Raw genomic sequence first — 21893 nt, forward strand, 5'->3', positions numbered from 1 at the left:
GGTAAAAAAACACATGGCTTTGTATTCTTTCTGAAACTAAGGATGTATCTGTTTTCCTAATGTTCTAGACGGTTCCTTATGCGGTATACATTAGCAGGTATCTTAATCTATGGTGGTGGTGATCATATGCTTATTGTCATTAATATTCATGTAGGGTTTGACAAAATATCTGCGATCTCCACTCCTATAGAAATGATCAGACAGTACTCCCCAAGATATGTGATCCATACAGAGCAAAAAAAAAAAGATTTCATAAGGCCACTAATTACTAACAAATATTTTGATGGTACACATGAACCCCTCACTAACTTGGCCAACTCCACATTGGTTTTAATAACCAACTTATTTACAAAATTTAAGCAAAAAGTTGCCACTACAACTACATATTGTTTGGGAGAGTAGTTGGAAATAAATACTAAAATCTAATATCCAATGGAACAAATAACATATATACTCATCCGTTTCGAATTACATCGGAATGTTTTTTTTTTTTTTTTTGCATACTTATTTTTTAGATTATCAAATGTATAAGGGGTTTAGTTAATTTTTTTTCTTCTTTTATTTTACTACTATAGTATTACTATATTGTGACCAGGAAGACTTGTGGACTTGCACCATCCCATGAGAAACATGAGTGTTATCAATCAAACCAATTTAGTAGTTAGCCCTCTATATAGATCGACCTCTCTCAGATAAGAGCTACGAAATTGATTGAGAGGCCGTAGTTATGCCACTTGGCTTAAGTGGTTGTGGCAGTGATGCGGCGATACTATCCGTCCATGTATAATAAATGTGTGATAACTTTAAAATTTAGTATCTTATAGATTTAACATGTTTAACAAACTTGATTATTTAGTATTATAATTATATATTTATAGTTCGAGTTTTTAAAGGAGATTAACAATCACTTATCTTACACCGAATGAATATTATACTAACCCTCTCACTCCGCTAGCTATTATATTTTTTTATTAAGAGAGATCATTATGTCATATTTACATATATATTGTACACTTTTATAAATTAAAATTTTCTATTTACATCATAATAAAATATATCTTTTTTAATCTGTAAACTTATAATATTTATGCATTATGTTTATGAATGTAAAATATAAAATTTAGAAGTAATTATTTTTTCTTAAAATCCATATCTTATTTGTTAGATGAGAGGTGATGTAAAATATTTAATTACTAATTAATATAATTTTAAGATCTTGGTATTAAATTGTAAGATTTAATACGCTGGAATTCATCCAAAAAAAAAAGAGAAACCCGCTAAAATTTTTTTTTATTGTTTTTATATAATAATTAACAATTTATTAGACCAAAGCCAAAAACCAAAAATATGTACATACAAATAAAATATTAAATTAAAGATTATATAGAAAATAATAAATAAACTAATAAAAATAACTACTACGTCAAAAAAATTACAACGAATGAAAAATGTTCTTCATCTTTTAGCTTGCCACCAACTAATTTTAACTTGCTTTTGGAAATAATGATACTGTACATCAAAAATTAAAAGTATTTTAAGAAGTTATTTGGTTTCCATATAATTAAAAAATAAATTTTGAAAACTAAAAAAAACACATTAGAAAACCTGTTAATTAGCATGTTCATGACAAAATAAACCAAACTAAAATAAAAACTGGATATGGTGTCATAAAAACAAAAATAAAAACAAAAAAACCGTTGTCAATACCAATTCAAGAGCCTAGATAATTGTTTTTGTAACAGTGCCATGAGTGGAGGAGTAAGTCATCACATGCCATGAGTGGTATGTGTTGTTCGCTTTAGGTGTTGATGGTGTTATGAGATGTGGTTTAGGCTGTATTTATAGATGATCAATGCTAATAGATATGCTTGGTGAGCAAGTATGAGAATTAATCACCAAAGATTTCACAATTGTCGGATATTTTGATTAGTATTTTTGGGGTTAGGTAAAAATCGATTTATATTAGATATGGATAGTTAAATTAGAATCATCGATTTAATGTTTTCCAAGTTTATAATATTATTGTTTCTATAGAAGATAAATTTGGTTTAGTCAGTTTTGGGTTATTTGCAGAGTGTAATATTATTTGTTTATCTTTGCTAGAACATTAAAATCGTTTAACAACATAAGGAACATAGTAATATTTTTTCACTAAAACATTTAAAACTTTTATTAAAAAGGAAAACAGAAATTGATTTTGTTAAGATATTTTAGGAAAACATATATTATTTCCGATTTTGGTATTATTTATTTATAAAACTTACCTCAAATGTTTTCTTATTTATTCAAATTGTCAAAGGATTAATTATGCAATATCTTACAAAACAAAGGATAGAATACAAAATGTACTTCAAAAATGTATATATAGATTTATTTATAAAAATTACCTCAAATGTTTTCTTACTTATTCAAATTGTCAAAGGATTAATTATGCAATATCTTACAAAACAAAGGATAGAATACAAAATGTACTTCAAAAATGTATATATAAATATATATAGATATGGCACAAATCATTTTATCATTAATAATATTAAATTTACATAATAAATTTATTTAAAAGATATAAATTATCACCATTAGTATATTCAAATTATAGTATTTTAAAAATTTCTGAATATATTTAGTTGCATATAAGAAACCATAAAGTATATTTAATATGGAACTAAATATATTCAGAAACCATTAAAAATATAATTTAAATATAATAATATGCAACTAATCATATTCAGAAACCATAAAAAAATATTACTTTCATTGTGTATAATTTAAAATGTAAAATATACTTTACAGTAGAATAGAAAATAAGATTTAATTTTGTCAAAAATAACAATGGAACTAGAAACATAAAAATAAGTCTGAAAAAAATATGGAGCCAATCAAATATAATAATAAAACATATAGGTAGAGAACTAGAGATTAATAAACACACGTGGGCGCCGTGGAAAAAAAAAACAATCAAAAATTCAAAGAAGAGTATTGAAAGCATCACCTAAAGTAGACTATTTTGATTTGACCCAAAAAAAAAAAAAAAGTAGACTATTTTGCATGTGACCAAATTATATTTTTTTTTCCTCAAAGTAAATATATTGATATAGATTAGCCATTACAAAGAGAGTTAATTAGCCAAGGAGGCTTTAATACAGAGTTGGAATAGTAAGAACAATTAGCACAGCCAAACTTTGCTAAAGAATGAACTACAATATTACATTCTCTTTTAGTAAAAATGAAGGAGCAGTCTATTTTAGAAGCCCAAGTTTTAATATCTTGGAGTAGGTTTGTTAAGGAGACATCAATTTGATGACCATTTACTAATTTGATTAAAATGTCACAGTCTCCTTCAAAAATAATTGACCGGTATCCTCTTATCCAAGCTTGTTGAATGCTAGCTAGTAATCCTTTTGTTTCTGCTTCTAGTGGTGATCTTGTATTAGGAAGTCTAGTCGCATCCCACAGTATAGCTTCACCCTGGGAATTTCTGAAAATCCATCCACCTATTGCTCGTCTTGTTGTATGATCATAACTTGTATCAAAATTGCATTTAAGATACGGAAAAGTCGGTGGTAACCATGAGGTAGGCGATGTCCTTCTAACCGGCATTGATGTTGTGAAATGGTGTAAGTTCTTGGTCCATTCTTTTGTATCAGATTTTGCCTGGAGTACCGTTTTAGATACACTCTCCCGATAGTTATTGAAAACCAGATTATTACGTGCCTTCCATATTCTCCAAAACAAAACAAATGGTAAAATCGATTCATAGATGTTGGGAGATTGTGAATGAAAGGATAACAACTTAGCAATGTTTTCTTCAACATCTGATTGGATTTGAGTTATGGGGAGTGATGATGAACCGACAGCACACCATGTCATAAGAGCAAAAGGACATGTAAATAAAAGATGGTTTATAGTTTCTTCTGATTGTTGACATCTCGGACAAATGGTATCTATGTGCATTCCTCTGCTACGCAATCTTGTCCTGGTAGGTATAGCCTTCGATAGAACACGCCAGATAAAATGTTTTACCTTCGGTATAAGTTTTAGTTTCCAAATCTTATTTTTTAGTTCAATGGAGCCATGTGGTATGTTGAGGTCCTCTCCCGGGTCAAAAGGGAAGTGAGAAGCAAACCAATAACCTGATTTAACAGAATAGGTACCTGATCGAGTGTAGTTCCATATAAGTTTATCGGGAATTTCTACTTGTGATAAATGAATTCTTTGAATGGCCTCCTGCTCGGGTAATGGAACAATGTTGGAAAATTTATTGACATCCCATTGCCGAGAGTTCCCCATCTTAGATATTACATGTTCTAGTGGTATGGAACATAGGTGTAATTCGGTTTGCACTAGTCTTGGGGGATGCTCATCTAAAAAATTATCTAAACCTATGCGTATTGTTTTACCATCCCCTACTATGAACCGGCTTCCTTTTTTAAGAAGGTCTAATCCTATTAAAATAGAAGACCAGCCATATGATTGATTTTTCCTTTGTTTAGCATCAAGAATTGTGTCATCTCGATAATATCTGTTTTTCATAACCCGGGCAAAGAGAGACTCTGGATGTTGTATCAGACGCCTGCTTGGCTAAGAGGGCATCATTAAACTTAGCTAGGTCTCTAAATCCCAGTCCCCCTTCTTTTTTTGGTTTTTCTAATTTTTTCCAAGCAATCCATGGAATACCCCGTTGATTTGAACCTTTTTCCCACCAATACTGCATTAAAAGGGATTCAATTTTGCTTGTGATTCCTAGAGGCAATTTGAAACAGGACATAGCATAAACAGGCATTGAGAGAGCTACAGAATTAAGCATTATTGCTTTCCCTGCCGGAGATAACTTCCTTGCAGTCCATCCATTTGTTCGTTTCTTGACTCTGTCAACAATGTACTCAAACATTTCTTTCTTTTTACTTCCAAACTGTTCAGGAAGGCCTAGATACTTGCCACCACCTCCATGGTTAGGGATATTTAAAATATTTTTCAAAGCTGTCTGCAAACGCCCATGAACTCTACTGCCGAAGGTGATCATAGATTTTGAAGTATTTATTTTTTTGGCCTGAATAATACTCATAGATGTCAAACACATCTTTTAGAGCTTGGCAGTGTTTCTCTTTGCTTTACAAAAAAACAAACAATCATCGGCAAATTGTAGATGAGTTATACTTGGAGCTCCATTACCAATCTGAATCCCACTGAGTTCACCATCTCTTACACTTGATGATATTAAGTGACTAAGAATATCTGAACATAGTATAAAAAGATAGGGTGATAAAGGATCCCCCTGTCTAATACCTCTTGTAGGTTTAATGTGGCCATATGGAGCTCCATTAATCAATACCGAATAGTTGACTGTAGTTACCACCCCCATTATCCAACTTATCCATTTGTCGCAGAAACCAAATAATTTTAGAGTTGTTTCTAAGAATTTCCACTCGACACGGTCATAAGCTTTGGAGACATCCGTTTTAACAGCCATATAGTTTTGTGATACACGTTTCCTGACTTTTAATGAATGCATAACTTCATGTGCTATCATCACATTGTCTTGAATTAAACGGCCAGGAATAAAAGCTGCTTGCGAGTCGGAGACAATGTCATTGAGAAGGGGTTTTAGCCGTTGAACCAGGCATTTAGAAACTATCTTATATAGGACATTACATAACGCTATTGGCCAGTAATCAGAGAGTGTTTGTGGGTTGTCGATTTTTGGTATCATACAAATATTAGTATGATTGATGCTTGGCTTCATTACCGCTGTCTCAAAGAACCTATGCACTTCTTGTATTACATTCGGACCGACTGTGTCCCAACATGATTTATAAAACTGGCTGTTAAACCATCTGGTCCGGGAGCACGATCATCCCCTATTAAACACACAGCATCATAGATTTCCTCACTAGTGAACATCTTCGTTAGCTGTTCATTTGCTTCATCTGTTACCTTAGTGCTAAAATCAGCAAAAGTTGAAGGGGAGACATGATGATTCGTAGAAGAGAAAATACTTGTAAAAAATTGTTGAGCATGGTCGCCAATCGCTCTATCTCCCTGATATACATTGCCTTGATCATTTTATATGGAGGTAATCCAATTTTTTGCAAACCTTGCTTTAGCACAGGCATGAAAAAAACTAGTGTTTTGATCTCCATTAGACATCCACATATTTTGACTCTTTTGCTGCCAATGTTTTTCTTCATCATTATAGGCTTTGGTTAGCTCGTCTTGGAGAGAGGGAATAGTTCTTCGCATATTCGGGTCCAAGCTCTCCATTTCAGCATTTAAAAGTGTTTGAATTTTAACAATGCGTTCTTCAGAATTTATATTATGTTCTCTCTTAAGATTTGCCAGCTTACGTCTACAGTTTTTGATCCTTTCATTGATTGAAATATCCACTTCATCAGAGTTCGTTAACCAGCCATCTCGGACAGCAGCATGAAAGTTAGGAACATCCAACAATCTTTTATCAAACTGGAAAATGCGGCGATTATGTCTGGTATTGTCATTTAAATCGAGAAGAATTGGTCGATGGTCTGATCCTGCAAAGTCTAACAACTGAGTCTCTGCATTCGGAAATGTTGCTGCTCCAGAAGAATTAAACATGGCTCTATCCAAACAGCACTGGATTGTGTGAGAATGGCGTTCACCAACCCATGAAAAAGGATTGCCTTTTGAATGGATGTCTTGTAAATCACATATCGAAATCATATGGCGGAAGTCACGGAAAGTCCAATCTTCTCGTCTTGGTCCTCCAATCTTTTCACGGTTATTAGTTATCTCGTTAAAATCTCCTATTAAAATCCAAGGCAAATCTCGAGATTGTGCTAGGTGTTCAAATCTATCCCATAGCTCTTTTCTTTCACTTGGAATCGGGTGTCCATAGACACAAGACAAATAGAACATGATATTATTATAGTTTACCGTTACATCAATAAGTCTCTCATCCTGTGAAAGCAAGGATAAGAGAACATTATCGTTCCAAAATACACATAAACCTCCACTCCTTCCTTGAGGGGGTTGAATAAAAGCATTAGAGAATCCTAGATCATACTTTAAGTTATTTATTACATCATCCTGGTTTAGAGTTTCATAGAGGAAGAGAATATCACACTTAGTTATAAGACAAAGTTTTTTCAAGCGAGAAGAAGTTAAAGAAGGACCTACACCCTGGCAATTCCATGAGAGGATCTTCATATTGGTAAGTCTGGGGGTACCGGGCCCCCCGCGCCTCCGTTGAATCCTTTGTTGACAGAACATGAATCCACCGAGAGTGTGCGCTGATGCTTCATGCGAAGTTGGTTCAAGACCACCAACTCTTCAGCCGCCTCAGCTTTGTTGAAAGAAGATTCAAACTGTACCCGCTTCCTTTTCATGAAAACATACTCTGTACTTGCATTGTCTGAAGCGTCATCAAGTAAGGTCTTTTGCTCATATTGGTCACCAAACTGCCTTGCACACTTTGCATTCAAGAAACAGATTCTTTCAGCAGTGAGGTCTTTATCAATAAAAACACTTGGAAGAGAACTCATGTTCACTGAATGTGGAACATAACCACGCGTGGGACCAGTTGGTGGTGGCATTTGCAGACCAGGAATTAGACTCGCAGGGTCCATAGATGGTAATGTATTGGCCTCTGACATGTTCTTGTCATTATCATCACCCACATCAGGGTTGTTCCCATCATCATCATTATCCGAGTCTTCCCCTTCAGGATCGTCAAAGGCGAGAGCACACTCCTTCACGTCGTGTTTGAGAGATCCGCATTTGGTGCAGAAGTTCCTCAAACGCTCATAACGAAATTTAACCACATTATTCTCATCTGCAATAAACTGAATGTTTTTCTGGAACCGTAGTGGATCATCTATGTTCCAATCAATCCTAACACGCACAGCTCCAACTTGCATTTCGTTCTCATCATAGTCTACATCAGACACATATCCTATTTTGTTCCCTACCCACCTAGCCATAGCATTCGTTAAGCATAGAGTAGGAATACCTTGGATTTGTACCCAAAAGGGTATGATCTTCATGTTAGTCTCACTTATGTTTGGATACCAACGATGGGTTGTTATCATCCAATCGTTGAAAGACCAAGGGCCTCTTCGCAACACCATGTTTAGAGATTCTTCAGACTGAAAGCGAAATTGTGCCCTTCCGCCCTCAAGAATACGACCAACGCACTCGTTGGGAAAGCCCTAGACTCTAGGCATTTGGCGGATGAGTGCTCGAAGATTTTGCTTTCTGGGATTTACCGGAGTGACAACCAAAGTGTGTCGGTTGACAGATATCGCGCGGGTGAGAAACTCCGGTGGAAGAGAAATTGGGGCATCATCAATACCCAAATCCAGATCTTGAACCGATTTTCGAATGTAATCACTCATGATTGACAGTGGATGTGTAGAATTGGTGGGAAAGATTGAGAGAAAACGTTGGGAATTTGGAAATTTATAAAGGGTCCATGGCGGTTTTTTGCAGCGGTTATCTCCCGAGTTTGGGGGAGAAACATAACTGTCGATATTAACAGACAGAAATAAACCGCCGATATCGATCCCCAAGACATTAACAGGAGATTGTTCGGTCGGACAAGAACTCCTGATCAGAATTTTGATCGGAGACAAGGAAAAATAAAGGAAACAAAGACGATCGCCCACAGAATCGCCATCAGAGAGAGAAGCCATTGTGTTTTACTTTTGGTTTAATGACCAAATTATATTTGTGTATATTTTATGTTATTTTATGAATAACATGTTGTTTTATAAAATAGTGTCATTTGAAATAAAATAAAACACTTAAATATCAATGAATATATATGGGGACAATATATCATATAATTAAACAAAAATATATAAAATTTCGGAAATGAACGAGGAACAATGTAATATTTTTTTTTAAGATTTTTCTATTTCAGAGTAACCTAATGAGGAACAAAAATTTAAAAATGTTCCTCTCCAAAATTGATAAAGAATAAAACAAAAAAATATTTAAAATTTTTTTTATCAATATTTAAGATAAAATATAGAAATTTTATTTTATTGCTTAAAAAAATCTATATCAATAGAAAAACATTATACATATCAATGTTTCGGCAAAACATTTTATTAATCTATCTTAACATTTTTGAAATATAAATTTGTACCACTTTTTTCCCAACGGGTCGGGTTTTTTTGTTAATTCTAGACCGATAACATAAATCGGATCCTTCCAAATATATGTGCTTTAATTTCTTCAAAACATTAATTAGAGATTTCCAAATATATAGCAACTAATTACATTAGCACGTACATATCTATCTTGCACGTATTACACTTGCAACATCCATATAATATAGCAACTAATAAAAAACAGTTACATGTTAGGTAATCATATATATAAAAGTAGAGTTATGATCTCTCCATATTGGTCAATTTGATATTTAATGTTTTAAAATATAATATTTATTTTTAATTAAACTTAAAATTCAACACATTTAATGATATATATAAATTCATACTTTATTTCACTAATTATTATTAATATGTAACTGAAAATTTATAATTTAATTTCACTAATTACTACTAATTTGTAACTGAAATTAAATAAATTATGAATTGACTATTATTTTCCTCCATTCATTTTCAATTAAACACACTATCAATTAAAATTGTAACTTCTCTAATTAAATTATTTTAGAAATAACTTCTATCACTACAAATCCTATAAATAACTATTCCCACATCCTCCTCCACCATATCTCAAATTCTAAATACTATTCTTTTTTTTGCATGAGTTGAAAACTCATTGTAAGTGTTTTTTTTTACAACTCATTGTAAGTGTTTAATTATATATTTTGTTGGATATATCTTATATTGTGTTTTAAATTTTATTTCTTTGTTTTATGTATTGTTTCCTTTCTTCTTTGTTTTCTTATTATTTTTAATTTCAAAATTACATATGATAATAAAAAAATTACATTACATATGTATAATAAAAATTTGATGGCTATACAAAAAAAAAATATCATGCAGATTATAAAAATTATTAATTTTGATCATTGCACAATAAGATAATCAAACTAAAGAAATCATCTTTATTCTTTATCTAGATATTTGATTATTTCTTACATATTTATTTTATTTGTAAAAGTATGCAATATTTTAAGAAAATAAACTATTGTAATACAATAATTAAATTAATTTTCTTTAATTCTCTCTAAGCTCTAAAAAATTGTAATACATATTTTTAGTATACTCATCATTATATTTATTTATTGTGATCCAACATATAATTATATGAAGCTCTTGATTGCACTTCATATGATTTCATAGGGAATACATTTAATTTGTTACATACAAAATAATTTGGATTTTAATTATTTTACTCTTTATTTTTTTTTCAGCATTTAACTCTTTAGTTTATGTATTAGTTTATATCATAGTAAATATTCATTTTTACACACACATATATATATATATATATATATATATATATATATATATTTTGTTCAATTTGCTCTTTATTGGTCAATTTGCTCTTTAATGTTTTAATATATAATATTTCTTTTTAATTAAACTTAAAATTCAACTCATTTAATCATATAAATAAATTCATACTTTAAATTTACTATTTACTACTAAATTGTAACTGAAATTACTTAAATTGTGAATTGACTATTGTTTTCCTACATTTATTTTTAATTAAACACACTATCAATTATAATTGTAACTCCTCTAATTAAATTATTTTAGAAATATAACTTCTAAATTATTTTACAAGTGTATCCACGGAGGAGGCGATATTGTTGGCGCTGATAAGAGCAAAAGAATGGCAATCAGCCCAAACCCCTTTGGAGAGGAACCCACAACAAGGATAAACCCTAATCAAGCCTCTTCTACCAAGCAATGCACTGACCTGTTTCACTGACGCGTCTTGGAAGGACGATAGATGTGCTGGGTTTGGTTGGCTCTTTAAGAATCCACAGGATCAGACCATCCGCGAAGGCTTGTCTGCTACCCGATCGGTCTCCTCCCCCTTGATGGCCGAAGCTATGGCAACACTAGCAGCGCTATGTGTTGCAGTCGATGTTGGTTTTAAGTTTGAATTGGTCTTAGTTTGTTTCTGAATAATCTCCGATGTATAAGGAGTCAATAGGTGGTCCTAGATTTTCGTTTTGGTTCGTAGTGCTTCCTATTAATTTGCTTCCAGTACTTGTAGAAGATTGAGTCTTCGACCTTTGGCTATATATAGCCCTTTCATTTGTGATAATAAGATCATCGAACTATTCAGTTTTCTTTTGTGTATTTGCGTCTGAGATTAACATTTGGTATCAGAGCATAACTTTGGGAAAGGGAAACAATAGTGAGAGAGAGTGCAAACACGTGAGAGAGAGTGCAAACACGGGTGAGAGAGAAAACAGAAAATGGGTGATTCAAGCAATTTTGCAGCACCGAGCATACCAAGGTTTGATGGTGATTACGATCACTGGAGTCTGCTCATGGAGAACTTGCTGAGATCAAAGGAATATTTCAGCGTGGTGAGAGATGGAGTTACAGAACCAGCTAGCGAGGAGACGCTATCTGATGTGCAGCAGAAAATTCTTGCTGAGGCAAGACTGAAGGATCTCAAAGCCAAGAACTACCTGTTTAGTGCAATTGACAAGTCTATCCTCAAAACGATTACCTTGAAAGAGACCTCCAAGCAATTGTGGGACTCAATGAAGACGAAGTATCAAGGTAATTCAAGAGTCAAGCGTGCTCAGTTGCAAACACTAAGGAGAAGTTTTGAGTTGTTGGAGATGAGAAGTGGAAAGTCCATCACGGATTACTTCACAAGAGTAATGGTGATTGCCAATGATATGAGAAACTGTGGAGATGATATGCCAGACGTGAAGATAGTAGAAAAGATCCTGCGAACTCTGACTGAAAACTTCAACTACATTGTCTGCTCCATTGAGGAATCCAAAGACATTGACAATCTTTCAGTCGACGAGTTGCAGAGTTCACTATCTGTTCATGAGCAGAAAATGAGGAAACCAAGCTATGGAGGAGAAGAACAAGATTTGAAGATCACATATGAAGAACGTGGTGGTAGAGGCAGAGGTAGAGGACAAGGGAGAGGAAGAGGGAGATCGAGATTCTTTAACAAAGAATCCATCGAATGCTTTAAATGTCACAAGCTTGGACATTTTCAATACGAGTGTCCCAAACTGGAGGGAAAAGCCAACTATGTTGAGGCCAATGGTGAAGAAGAGGATGTCTTGCTGATGGCGTTTACAGAGGGTGAAAGAAAGGAGGCCGACTGGTTCCTCGACTCAGGCTGCAGCAATCATATGTGCGGAGACTTCTTGGTTCTCGTCATATGATGGTGATTTTCGCCATTCGGTGAAATTGGGGAACAATGCCTCATTAACTGTAGTTGGCAAAGGGAGTGTGAATCTGCGGATTGATGGGAAGGCACACACTATCAGTGATATGTACTTTGTACCTGAGTTAAAAAGTAACTTGGTAAGCACAGGTCAGCTTATTCAAAAAGGGTGTGAAATTTTGATGAAGCAAGGCGTATGCAAGCTTTATCATCCTGAGTTGGGGCTAGTCATGCAGTCAGCAATGACAAGGAACAAGTTATTCAAGATTACTGCAACGAGAAATGGAGATGGAGTCAAGGAGGTGTTGGAGTGCCACAAAATCACAGAAGCAGACGAGTCACAGCTTTTGCATCGAAGGTTTGGACATCTCAACTACAAAGGTTTGAGAACCTTACAATATCAAAATATGGTAGAAGGGATGCCCCAACTGAAGAACACAGAAGAGTCTGGTAAGTGTGTAAGCTGCTTTGTGGGTAAACAACATAAGGAGAGTATTCCGAAGAAAAGTTTGTGGCGTGCATCAAGGAGACTACAACTGGTACACTCGGATCTCTGCGGACCAATCTCTCCAGCTTCAAACAGTGACAGAAGATACATTCTTACTTTCATCGACGATCACAGCAGAAAGGTTTGGGTTTATTTTCTGTCAAATAAATCTGAGACTTTTGCTTCTTTCCCAAGATTCAAAAGTCAAGTAGAGAGAGAAACTGGAGAGGCTCTTGTATGTCTGAGAACAGATAGAGGAGGGGAATATCTGTCTAATGAGTTCAAGCGCTTTTGTGAAGAAACCGGAATTAGCAGACAACTTACAACAACCTTCACACCTCAACAAAATGGAGTGGCAGAGCGTAAGAATCGCACAATCATGGAGATGGTACGGTGCATTCTAAGTGATAAAGAGGTTCCCAAGAGGTTCTGGCCTGATGCTGTAAGATGGGCAGTCCATGTCCTAAATCGAAGTCCCACCTCTGCTTTGAAAGAAAAAACACCAGAAGAGATGTGGAGTGGAAGCAAGCCAAAGGTGGATTACTTCAGAGTGTTTGGATGCTTGGCTCATGTTCATGTTCCAGAGCAGAGAAGGAAAAAACTAGATGATAAAAGCACTAGATGTGTTTTAATTGGAGTGAGTGATGAGTCAAAGGGTTATCGGCTATATAATCCAACTACACAAAAAGTGGTGACAAGTAGAGATGTGGTGTTTGAAGAAGAAAAAGGCTGGAACTGGGGAGAAACAGAAGAGAGAGTTATTGAAGAGTCATTGTTGTGGGAAGAAGCTAATGGGGAAGAGCTACTTCAGGAGCCACCGGTGTTGCAAGCTGAAGAACATGTGATTACGGAGACAGTGGTTTCAGAGACTGGAGAGGCGTCTCAAAGTAACGGTGCTCAACGCTCAACAACAACAAGAACTCGGAGGCCACCAACTTACTTGAGAGAATACGAGACTGGCGACAACTTATCTGATGAAGAAGAGGAAGAAGATGTAGCTGAGTTTGCTATGTTTGCCTCAGAAACCGATCCAGTCACTTTCGACGAAGCTAAAGGTGATGATAAGTGGATAAAAGCTATGGAGACTGAGCTAGAATCCATAGAGAAGAATGGAACATGGTTTCTCACTGAATTACCAAAGGGAGCAAAGAAGATAGGTGTTAAGTGGGTATACAAGACCAAGCTCAATGAAAGAGGAGAGGTGGATAAATACAAAGCCAGGCTCGTTGCTAAGGGTTATGCACAGCAACAAGGAGTAGATTATAATGAAGTCTTCGCTCATGTTGCAAGATGGGACACTATAAGAATGATTCTGGCTTTGGCAGCTTAAGAAGATTGGTGTGTTTATCAGCTGGATGTAAAGAGTGCTTTCTTACATGGTGAGTTGTCTGAAAATGTCTATGTAGAGCAGCCACTGGGTTACATCAGAGAAGGAGAGGAGCATAAAGTTTACAAACTCACAAAGGCGTTGTATGGCTTGAAGTAGGCTCCTCGTGCTTGGTACAGCAAGATTGAGGCATACTTCTCCAAGGAAGGTTTCATACGAGCATACACTGTTCGTCAAAACAGAGGAAGGTAACAAAATTCTGATTGTTAGCTTCTATGTCGATGATTTAATATTTACTGGAAACGATGAGAGCTTGCTAGAAGGTTTCAAGGCATCTATGAAGAAGGAGTTTGATATGACAGATTTGGGGAAGATGAAATATTTCTTAGGTGTGGAAGTGATACAGAATGCAGAAGGGATCTTCATTGATCAAAAGAAGTATGCAGGAGAGATCTTGGAGAGATTCAATCTGTTGAATGGTAATGAGGGGAAAAATCCAATTGTGCCAGGAACAAGAATGTCAAAAGAGGGAGACGGGAACAAGGTGGATCCGACTTTGTACAAGCAGCTCATTGGGAGTCTAATGTACATCACCACAACAAGACCAGATTTGATGTATGCAGTGTGTTTGTTGAGTAGATACATGGCAGATCCTCGTGGTGAGCACATGCAGGCAGCAAAAAGAGTGATGCAATATGTGAAAGGTACTTTTGGTTTTGGTGTTTTTTATAAGAGGAGAGCTGTTGGTGAGTTAACTGTCTATACAGACAGTGACTATGCTGGTGATATCGATGTCAGAAGAAGCACCAGTGGTTATGCTTTTCTGTTAAGTGGCGGAGCTGTGGCATGGGCATCGAAGAAACAGCCGGTAGTAACACTATCAACAACAGAAGCTGAATTTGTTGCAGCTGCTTATTGTGCTTGTCAGTGTGTTTGGATGAGAAGGATATTAGAAAAGTTTGGGTTGGAGCAGTCAGGAAGCACCACAATCATGTGTGATAATAGCTCAGCTATTAAGTTGTCAAAGAATCCTGTTCTTCATGGTCGAAGCAAACATATTGATGTCAGGTTTCATTTCTTAAGGGATCTCACTAAGGAGGGAGTTGTGAAGCTGGTTCACTGTGGGACGAGAGAGCAAATTGCAGACATTCTGACCAAGCCTTTGAGTTTGGAGGTCTTTGTGCAACTAAGAGAAAAGCTTGGAGTTTGCGAGAAGGTAAACTGATTGCTATCGCTTTCAGTTTAGGAGAGGCAATGTTGGTTTTAAGTTTGAATTGGTCTTAGTTTGTTTCTGAATAATCTCCGATGTATAAGGAGTCAATAGGTGGTCCTAGATTTTCGTTTTGGTTAGTAGTGCTTCCTATTAATTTGCTTCCAGTACTTGTAGAAGATTGAGTCTTCGACCTTTGGCTATATATAGCCCTTTCATTTGTGATAATAAGATCATCGAACTATTCAGTTTTCTTTTGTGTATTTGCGTCTGAGATTAACAGTTGAATCGGACCTCAAGCTTATCAAATTTGCATCGGACTCGCAGCTGCTAGTCAATGCTCTCAATGGGAAGCTTCACTCAAAGGAGCTTCATGGGATTCTCTACGACTTCCTTGAATTATCGGCAAATATTTCTTTTGTTTTTTTTTCTTTTGTTCCCAGAAATCTCAACCGTCAGGCGGATACTTTGGTAAAAGAGGCCCTTAATGGGCTGACTGCTGTAATGTAAACTTTAATTAAAAGGCCTAATGTATAGAACCGCCGCGATTTCACCCAAATCGGGAAGAAAATCGGAATTTTTTTTTTTGATTTTGACTTGATTTTCTACTTAGATATGATGTTAAATCTGTAGATCTACTATTTCTATATAATATCTAATTGAATATAAAATGAAATGGGTAGAAACTGAGCTAAAAAATAAGTTGCGGCCATAGATTAGGGTTTGACAGTCGTTGGTTCGGGGTGGAGAAGACGACCGGAGAAATTACCGTTTTGCCCTTTGTAATAAAAAGAGCAAAAAATGGACAAAATAGACACTAAGAGGATTCGAACTTGCGACCTAGTTTTAGAGAGGGTTAAACCGATTGAGCTGTCAAACACTTTTGAAATATTACGGCAAACAATATATATAACCCTAAAAGTTAAATATTTTATTATTTATTATATGTAATAATAAAAAACCCTAAAACTAATCCCCGATTAATCCCCGATTTAAATCCGATTTTCCGATTAATCGCTAGGCCCTCAGTCACCGCCTGACTAGCGCCTAGCGATTTTTAAAATAGGGCTTCAAATCCTATAAATAATGATTCCCACATCCTCCTCCACCATATGTCAAATCCTAAATATTTTATTTCTTTTGTTTATATTTTTGCATGGGTTGAAAATTCATTGTAAGTGTTTAGTTATATACTTAGTTGGATATATCTTATAGAGTTTTCAATTTTTTTTTTTTGTTTTATGTATTGCTTCCTTCCTTCTTTGTTTTCTTATTATTTTAATTTTAAATTACATATGTATAATAAAAATATAATATTTATTTTTAATTAAACTTAAAATTCAACACATTTAATTATATATATAAATTCATACTTTAATTTCACTAGTTACTACTAATTTGTAACTGGAAATTCATACTTTAATTTCACTAATTACTACTAATTTTTAATTGAAATTAAATAAATTGTGAATTGACTATTGTTTTCCTCCATTCATTTTCAATTAAACACACTATCAACTAAAATTGTAACTCTTCTGATTAAATTATAACTTCTATCACTACAAATCCTATAAACAATCATTCCCACATCCTCCTCCACCATATCTCAAATTCTAAATACTTTTTTTTATTATTTTATGTTTTTGCATGGGTTAAAAACTCATTGTAAGTGTTTTTTTTTTACAACTCATTGTAAGTGTTTAATTATATATTTTGTTGGATATATCTTATATTGTGTTCTAAATTTTATTTCTTTGTTTTATGTATTGTTTCCTTTCTTCTTTGTTTTCTTATTATTTTTAATTTTAAATTATATATGATAATAAAAAAATTACATTACATATGTATAATAAAAATTTGATGGCTATACAAAAAAAGTTATCATGCAGATTCTAAAAATTATTAATTTTGATCATTGCACAATAAGATAATCAAACTAAAGAAATCATCTTTATTCTTTATCTAGATATTTGATTATTTCTTACATATTTATTTTATTTGTAAAAGTATGCAATGTTTTAAGAAAATAAACTATTGTAATACAATAATTAAATTAATTTTCTTTAATTCTCTCTAAGCTCTAAAAAATTGTAATACATATTTTTGGTATACTCATCATTATATTTAGTTATTGTGATCCAACATATAATTATATGAAGCTCTTGATTGCACTTCATATGATTTCATAGGGAATACATTTAATTTGTTACATACAATATAACTTGGATTTTAATTATTTTACTCTTTAGTTTTTTTCAGCATTTAACTATTAAGTTTATGTATTAGTTTATATCATAGTAAATATTCATTTTTACACACACACACACACATATATATATATATATATATATATCATTTGTTCAATTTGCTCTTTATTAGTCAATTTGCTCTTTAATGTTTTAAAATATAATATTTCTTTTTAATTAAACTTAAAATTCAACTCATTTAATCATATACATAAATTCATACTTTAAATTTACTATTTACTACTAATTGTAACTGAAATTACATAAATTGTGAATTGACTATTGTTTTCCTACATTTATTTTCAATTAAACACACTATCAATTATAATTGTAACTCCTCAAATTAAATTATTTTAGAAATATAACTTCCATCACTTCAAATCCTATAAATAATGATTCCCACATCCTCCTCCACCAAATGTCAAATTCTAAATATTTTATTTCTCTTGTTTATGTTTTTGCATGGGTTGAAAACTCATTGTAAGTGTTTACTTATATACTTAGTTGGATATATCTTATATTGATTTTTCAATTTTTTTTTGTTTGTTTTATGTATTGCTTCCTTCCTTCTTTGTTTTCTTATTATTTTAATTTTAAATTACATATGTATAATAAAAATTTGATGGCTATACAAAAAAACTTATCATGTAGATTCAGAAAAATATTAATTTTGATCATTGCACAGTAAGATAATCAAGCTAAAGAAATCATTTATATAGGGAATGTACTTAATCTATATAAACAACTTAAACTGATTTGGATTTTAATTATTTAACTCTTTAGTTTATGTAGCAATTCATATGATTTAATAGGAAATGTATTTAATTTATATAAAAAATTAAACTGATTTGGATTTTAATTATTCAACTCTTTAGTTTATGTATTAGAACATAAACTGAATTTTTGAATATCATAGTATATACTCATTTTTATTATGTACAATATACAGTATTTGTTTTACCTTGAATAGTCAAAAATATCAAACAAAACTAGGGGCATTTGCATAAATACCCTTTTTACTATACCTTTTTGCAAAAATACAATTTTTGTTGTTCATTTTCAATAATACTCTTTTTAATATACAACATAACTAAATTTTAATACTAAACTCCAAATACTAAACTCTACCCCCTCAAAACTATATCCGACATCTAAAATAGAGAATCCAAATCAAAAACAAAAAAATTCTAGAAGTTAATTTAACACATTATAATTGTGACAACCCGTCCCGCGGACCCCACTAGCCCACCGTTAGCTGCCCCAATGGACCGTCCGTGGACCCCACTAGCCCACCGCTAGCCGTCCAACGGACTCCAAGCTGGCCTTGCAGGGCATCGATCCTAACCCATCACTGTGGATATCCAAATCCACCTGTAGGTTATTGGTGCGCCAGGCGTTCCTCGAACCCTGGTCCTCACCCTTTAACAACCTTCCCACAGGAAAAGTTGCCACCAATTGACATCAATTGGTGACAGCTTGTCCTGTGGGAAGGTTGTTAAAGGGTGGGGACCAGGATTCGAGGAACGTCTGGCGCATCAATAACCTACTGGTGGATGTGGATTTCCACAGTGATGGGTTAGGATCGATGCCCTGCAGGGCCAGCTTGGAGTCTATTGGGCCGGCTAGCAGTGGGCTAGCAGGGTCCACAGACGGTCCGTTGGGGCAGCTAGCGGTGGGCTAGTGGGGTCTGCGGGACGGGTTGTCACAATAATTGTGTGAAAGAGGACAAAAATGAAAATAACCAAAAAATTGGTATTTTTGAAAAGGGGTATCAACAAAATGGTATTTCTAACATTATCTCATAAAGAGGTCTATTATGCAGGCTGAACAATAAAAAATAAAAAAAAATTAATAAATATGTATGTATAGTTATATTGAAATACTTTATATAATTTGATATTGTAATGATTTGAATAAATAAAAGTTTGTTATTGAATTTAGGAAATATATTTGTTATATATATATATATATATATATCTATAGAATTTCAAACCTCTTTTCTAATACTACTTTTGAAAACTACGCCTTTTAAAAACTTTATTAAAAATACCAAGAAAAACTGAAATTTGTGTAATCTTAGAAAAATATACATAAACTATCTATATATATATATATATGTGTGTAAAATTTTATATATACTTTATAAATACAATTTAAAAACCTTTCAAAATCTTATAAATTTGACAAAAACAAAAAAAAACCTTAAAAATATTTGGATTGAATCTCTAAGTAGTACGTACTATCTAGAAATATCTTATAATTCTTATAAAATTTATAATTTTGCATATTTAAAAATAGATATTTTGAAAATGGATAGATGAGAGAAACATTTCTAAAAATATTGGCAAACTTTATAATTATTAAATTAATTAATATAATTAATACAACAATTTGCGCATATGCGCGGACTTTTACCTAGTATAAAATTAAAATAGATAAATCACTACAAATTTTGGTAATTATTATTTCCGAAATATATGCACTATTAACTTCATTATCAATATTAATCAATCACGACTTATACGTATATTGTTGATGATGGAATTACATAAATCAAATCCTAATTAGAATCAAGATAAGGATATGCATTAACAATATTCCCTAAATCAAAACAAACAAAATCATAAAACATATACTCTAAACTTGCGAATCAAGTTTAGATACCACTCAAAATGTAAAAACCCTACCTACAACCTTGAAAAGTATATATATGTATCATTGTGACAACGCGTCCCGCGGATCCCACTAGCCCACCGCTAGCTGCCCCAACGGACCCCGAGCTGGCCCTGCAGGGCATCGATCCTAACCCCTTACTGGGCAAATGAAACTATTCATCCAAATCCACAGTAGGTTATTGGTGTACCAGGCGTTCCTCGAACCCTGGTCCCCACCCTTTAACAACCTTCCCATAGGACAAGCTGTCACCAATTGACCTCACTGCTAGCTTGCCCCCATAGGCTGGCCCTGCAGGGCATCGATCCTAACCTCTCACTGGGCAAATGGAACTATTCATCCAAATCCACAGTAGGTTATTGGTGCTCCAGGCGTTCCTCGAACCCTGGTCCCCACCCTTTAACAACCTTCCCACATGACAAGTTGTCACCAGTTGATTTGCAGGTCAATTGGTGACAACTTGTCATGTGGGAAGGTTGTTAAAGGGTGGGGACCAGGGTTCGAGGAACGCCTGGCGCACCAATAACCTACTGTGGATTTGGATGAATAGTTCCATTTGCCCAGTGAGAAGTTAGGATCGATGCCCTGCAGAGCCAGCTTCGGGCCTATGGGGGCAAGCTAACGGTGGGCTAGTGGGGTCAACGGGACGGGTTGTCATAATCATTCACCACACAATACAATCACCACCACATCCAAAAGAAAACTTAATTACCTTGCTAAATCCCACAGCTACTATAATCTGAAATGACTGCTTCATTTGCTTACTTGAGAGATTGTACGTCCTTACAAAATCTTTGAGAGAATTTAGGTGAAAGTTCTCCATTCATTCATGGCGCCAGTATACCACCATGACTGGTGAGATTTTTAAATGTATTTTCTCTAATGTAAAGAATAATTTAGAAACAGACAAAAAAAACAATTGCTCCATGGTGTACCACGTGGTAGATCCTACTTTTAAAAAGTAATTACAAAGACATTATACAGAATTATTGTAACACAATTATTACATAGACAAATATATGATCTATACACTAAGAAAAATATAATATAAGGGAGATTGGCGATGCTTTTCGAAGAATAGTCTTACTCGCTAACCGATAATAAAATCCGTTATAAACCAACTTTATATGAAATGTAGAAATTTAATTCACAAATTTTAGTTTAAAGTTAAATGTAATAATAATTAGATATAATATCAAATGTAAAATTATTTAATTATAAAATTTAAAAATATATAAGGTTAATTTTAATATATTTATTAAAATTTGATTTATTAGTTATTTATTAAAAAGATATAATTTTTGTTTGATACCATTCATCATGATGTAAATGTTATTCCTTTTCTGAATATTCTCTTTTATATTCTTAAAATATGCTTGTTCTATTCCGTATCATTCTTTTATTCGTTTTTTTTTTAGTGGTCGCTAGTTTAAGCCAACATATTATATTTTTAAAAATATGCTTGAACGTTGTGAAAAAAAAAAAAAAAAAATGCTTGAACCTTCGGCCACATAAGGATACATGTGTAATCTTATTCTTTTTTGAGAATTTGTTAAAAATGCCCCTTTTGATATACTCCTTTTCAAAAATACCCTCTTTTCTGGCCATTTTTATTTATGCCCT

The 21893-nt window shown here is 33.5% G+C and overlaps 2 protein-coding genes and 1 long non-coding RNA gene across 3 annotated transcripts; 1 reads left to right on the plus strand and 2 right to left on the minus strand.

The window, feature by feature from the left end:
* Nucleotides 1-1271: 1271 nt before the first annotated feature.
* Nucleotides 1272-1983, minus strand: LOC147944691 (uncharacterized). The gene is made up of 2 exons (XR_015557039.1): nt 1708-1983; nt 1272-1509 (listed from the first exon to the last, which is right to left on the minus strand). It is a non-coding gene; the product is annotated as an uncharacterized LOC147944691 (long non-coding RNA).
* A 3795-nt stretch (nt 1984-5778) lies between these two features.
* Nucleotides 5779-8018, minus strand: LOC147944692 (uncharacterized). Its single transcript, XM_087512691.1, has 3 exons — nt 7203-8018; nt 6095-6933; nt 5779-5941 (listed from the first exon to the last, which is right to left on the minus strand). Exons 1-3 carry the CDS (start codon nt 8016-8018, stop codon nt 5779-5781), a joined length of 1818 nt encoding a protein of 605 aa, XP_087368817.1.
* Nucleotides 8019-10881: 2863 nt separating this feature from the next.
* LOC147944693 (uncharacterized) lies at nt 10882-15604 on the plus strand. The gene has a single exon (XM_087451021.1). The coding sequence runs from the start codon at nt 11384-11386 to the stop codon at nt 12323-12325; it is 942 nt and encodes a 313-aa protein (XP_087307147.1). The 5' UTR covers nt 10882-11383; the 3' UTR covers nt 12326-15604.
* The last annotated feature ends 6289 nt before the right edge of the window (nt 15605-21893 follow it).

This window comes from Camelina sativa, chromosome 5 (genome assembly GCF_030686135.1).
Source record: "Camelina sativa cultivar CO46 ecotype springtype chromosome 5, ASM3068613v1".
Classification (NCBI taxonomy): domain Eukaryota; kingdom Viridiplantae; phylum Streptophyta; class Magnoliopsida; order Brassicales; family Brassicaceae; genus Camelina; species Camelina sativa.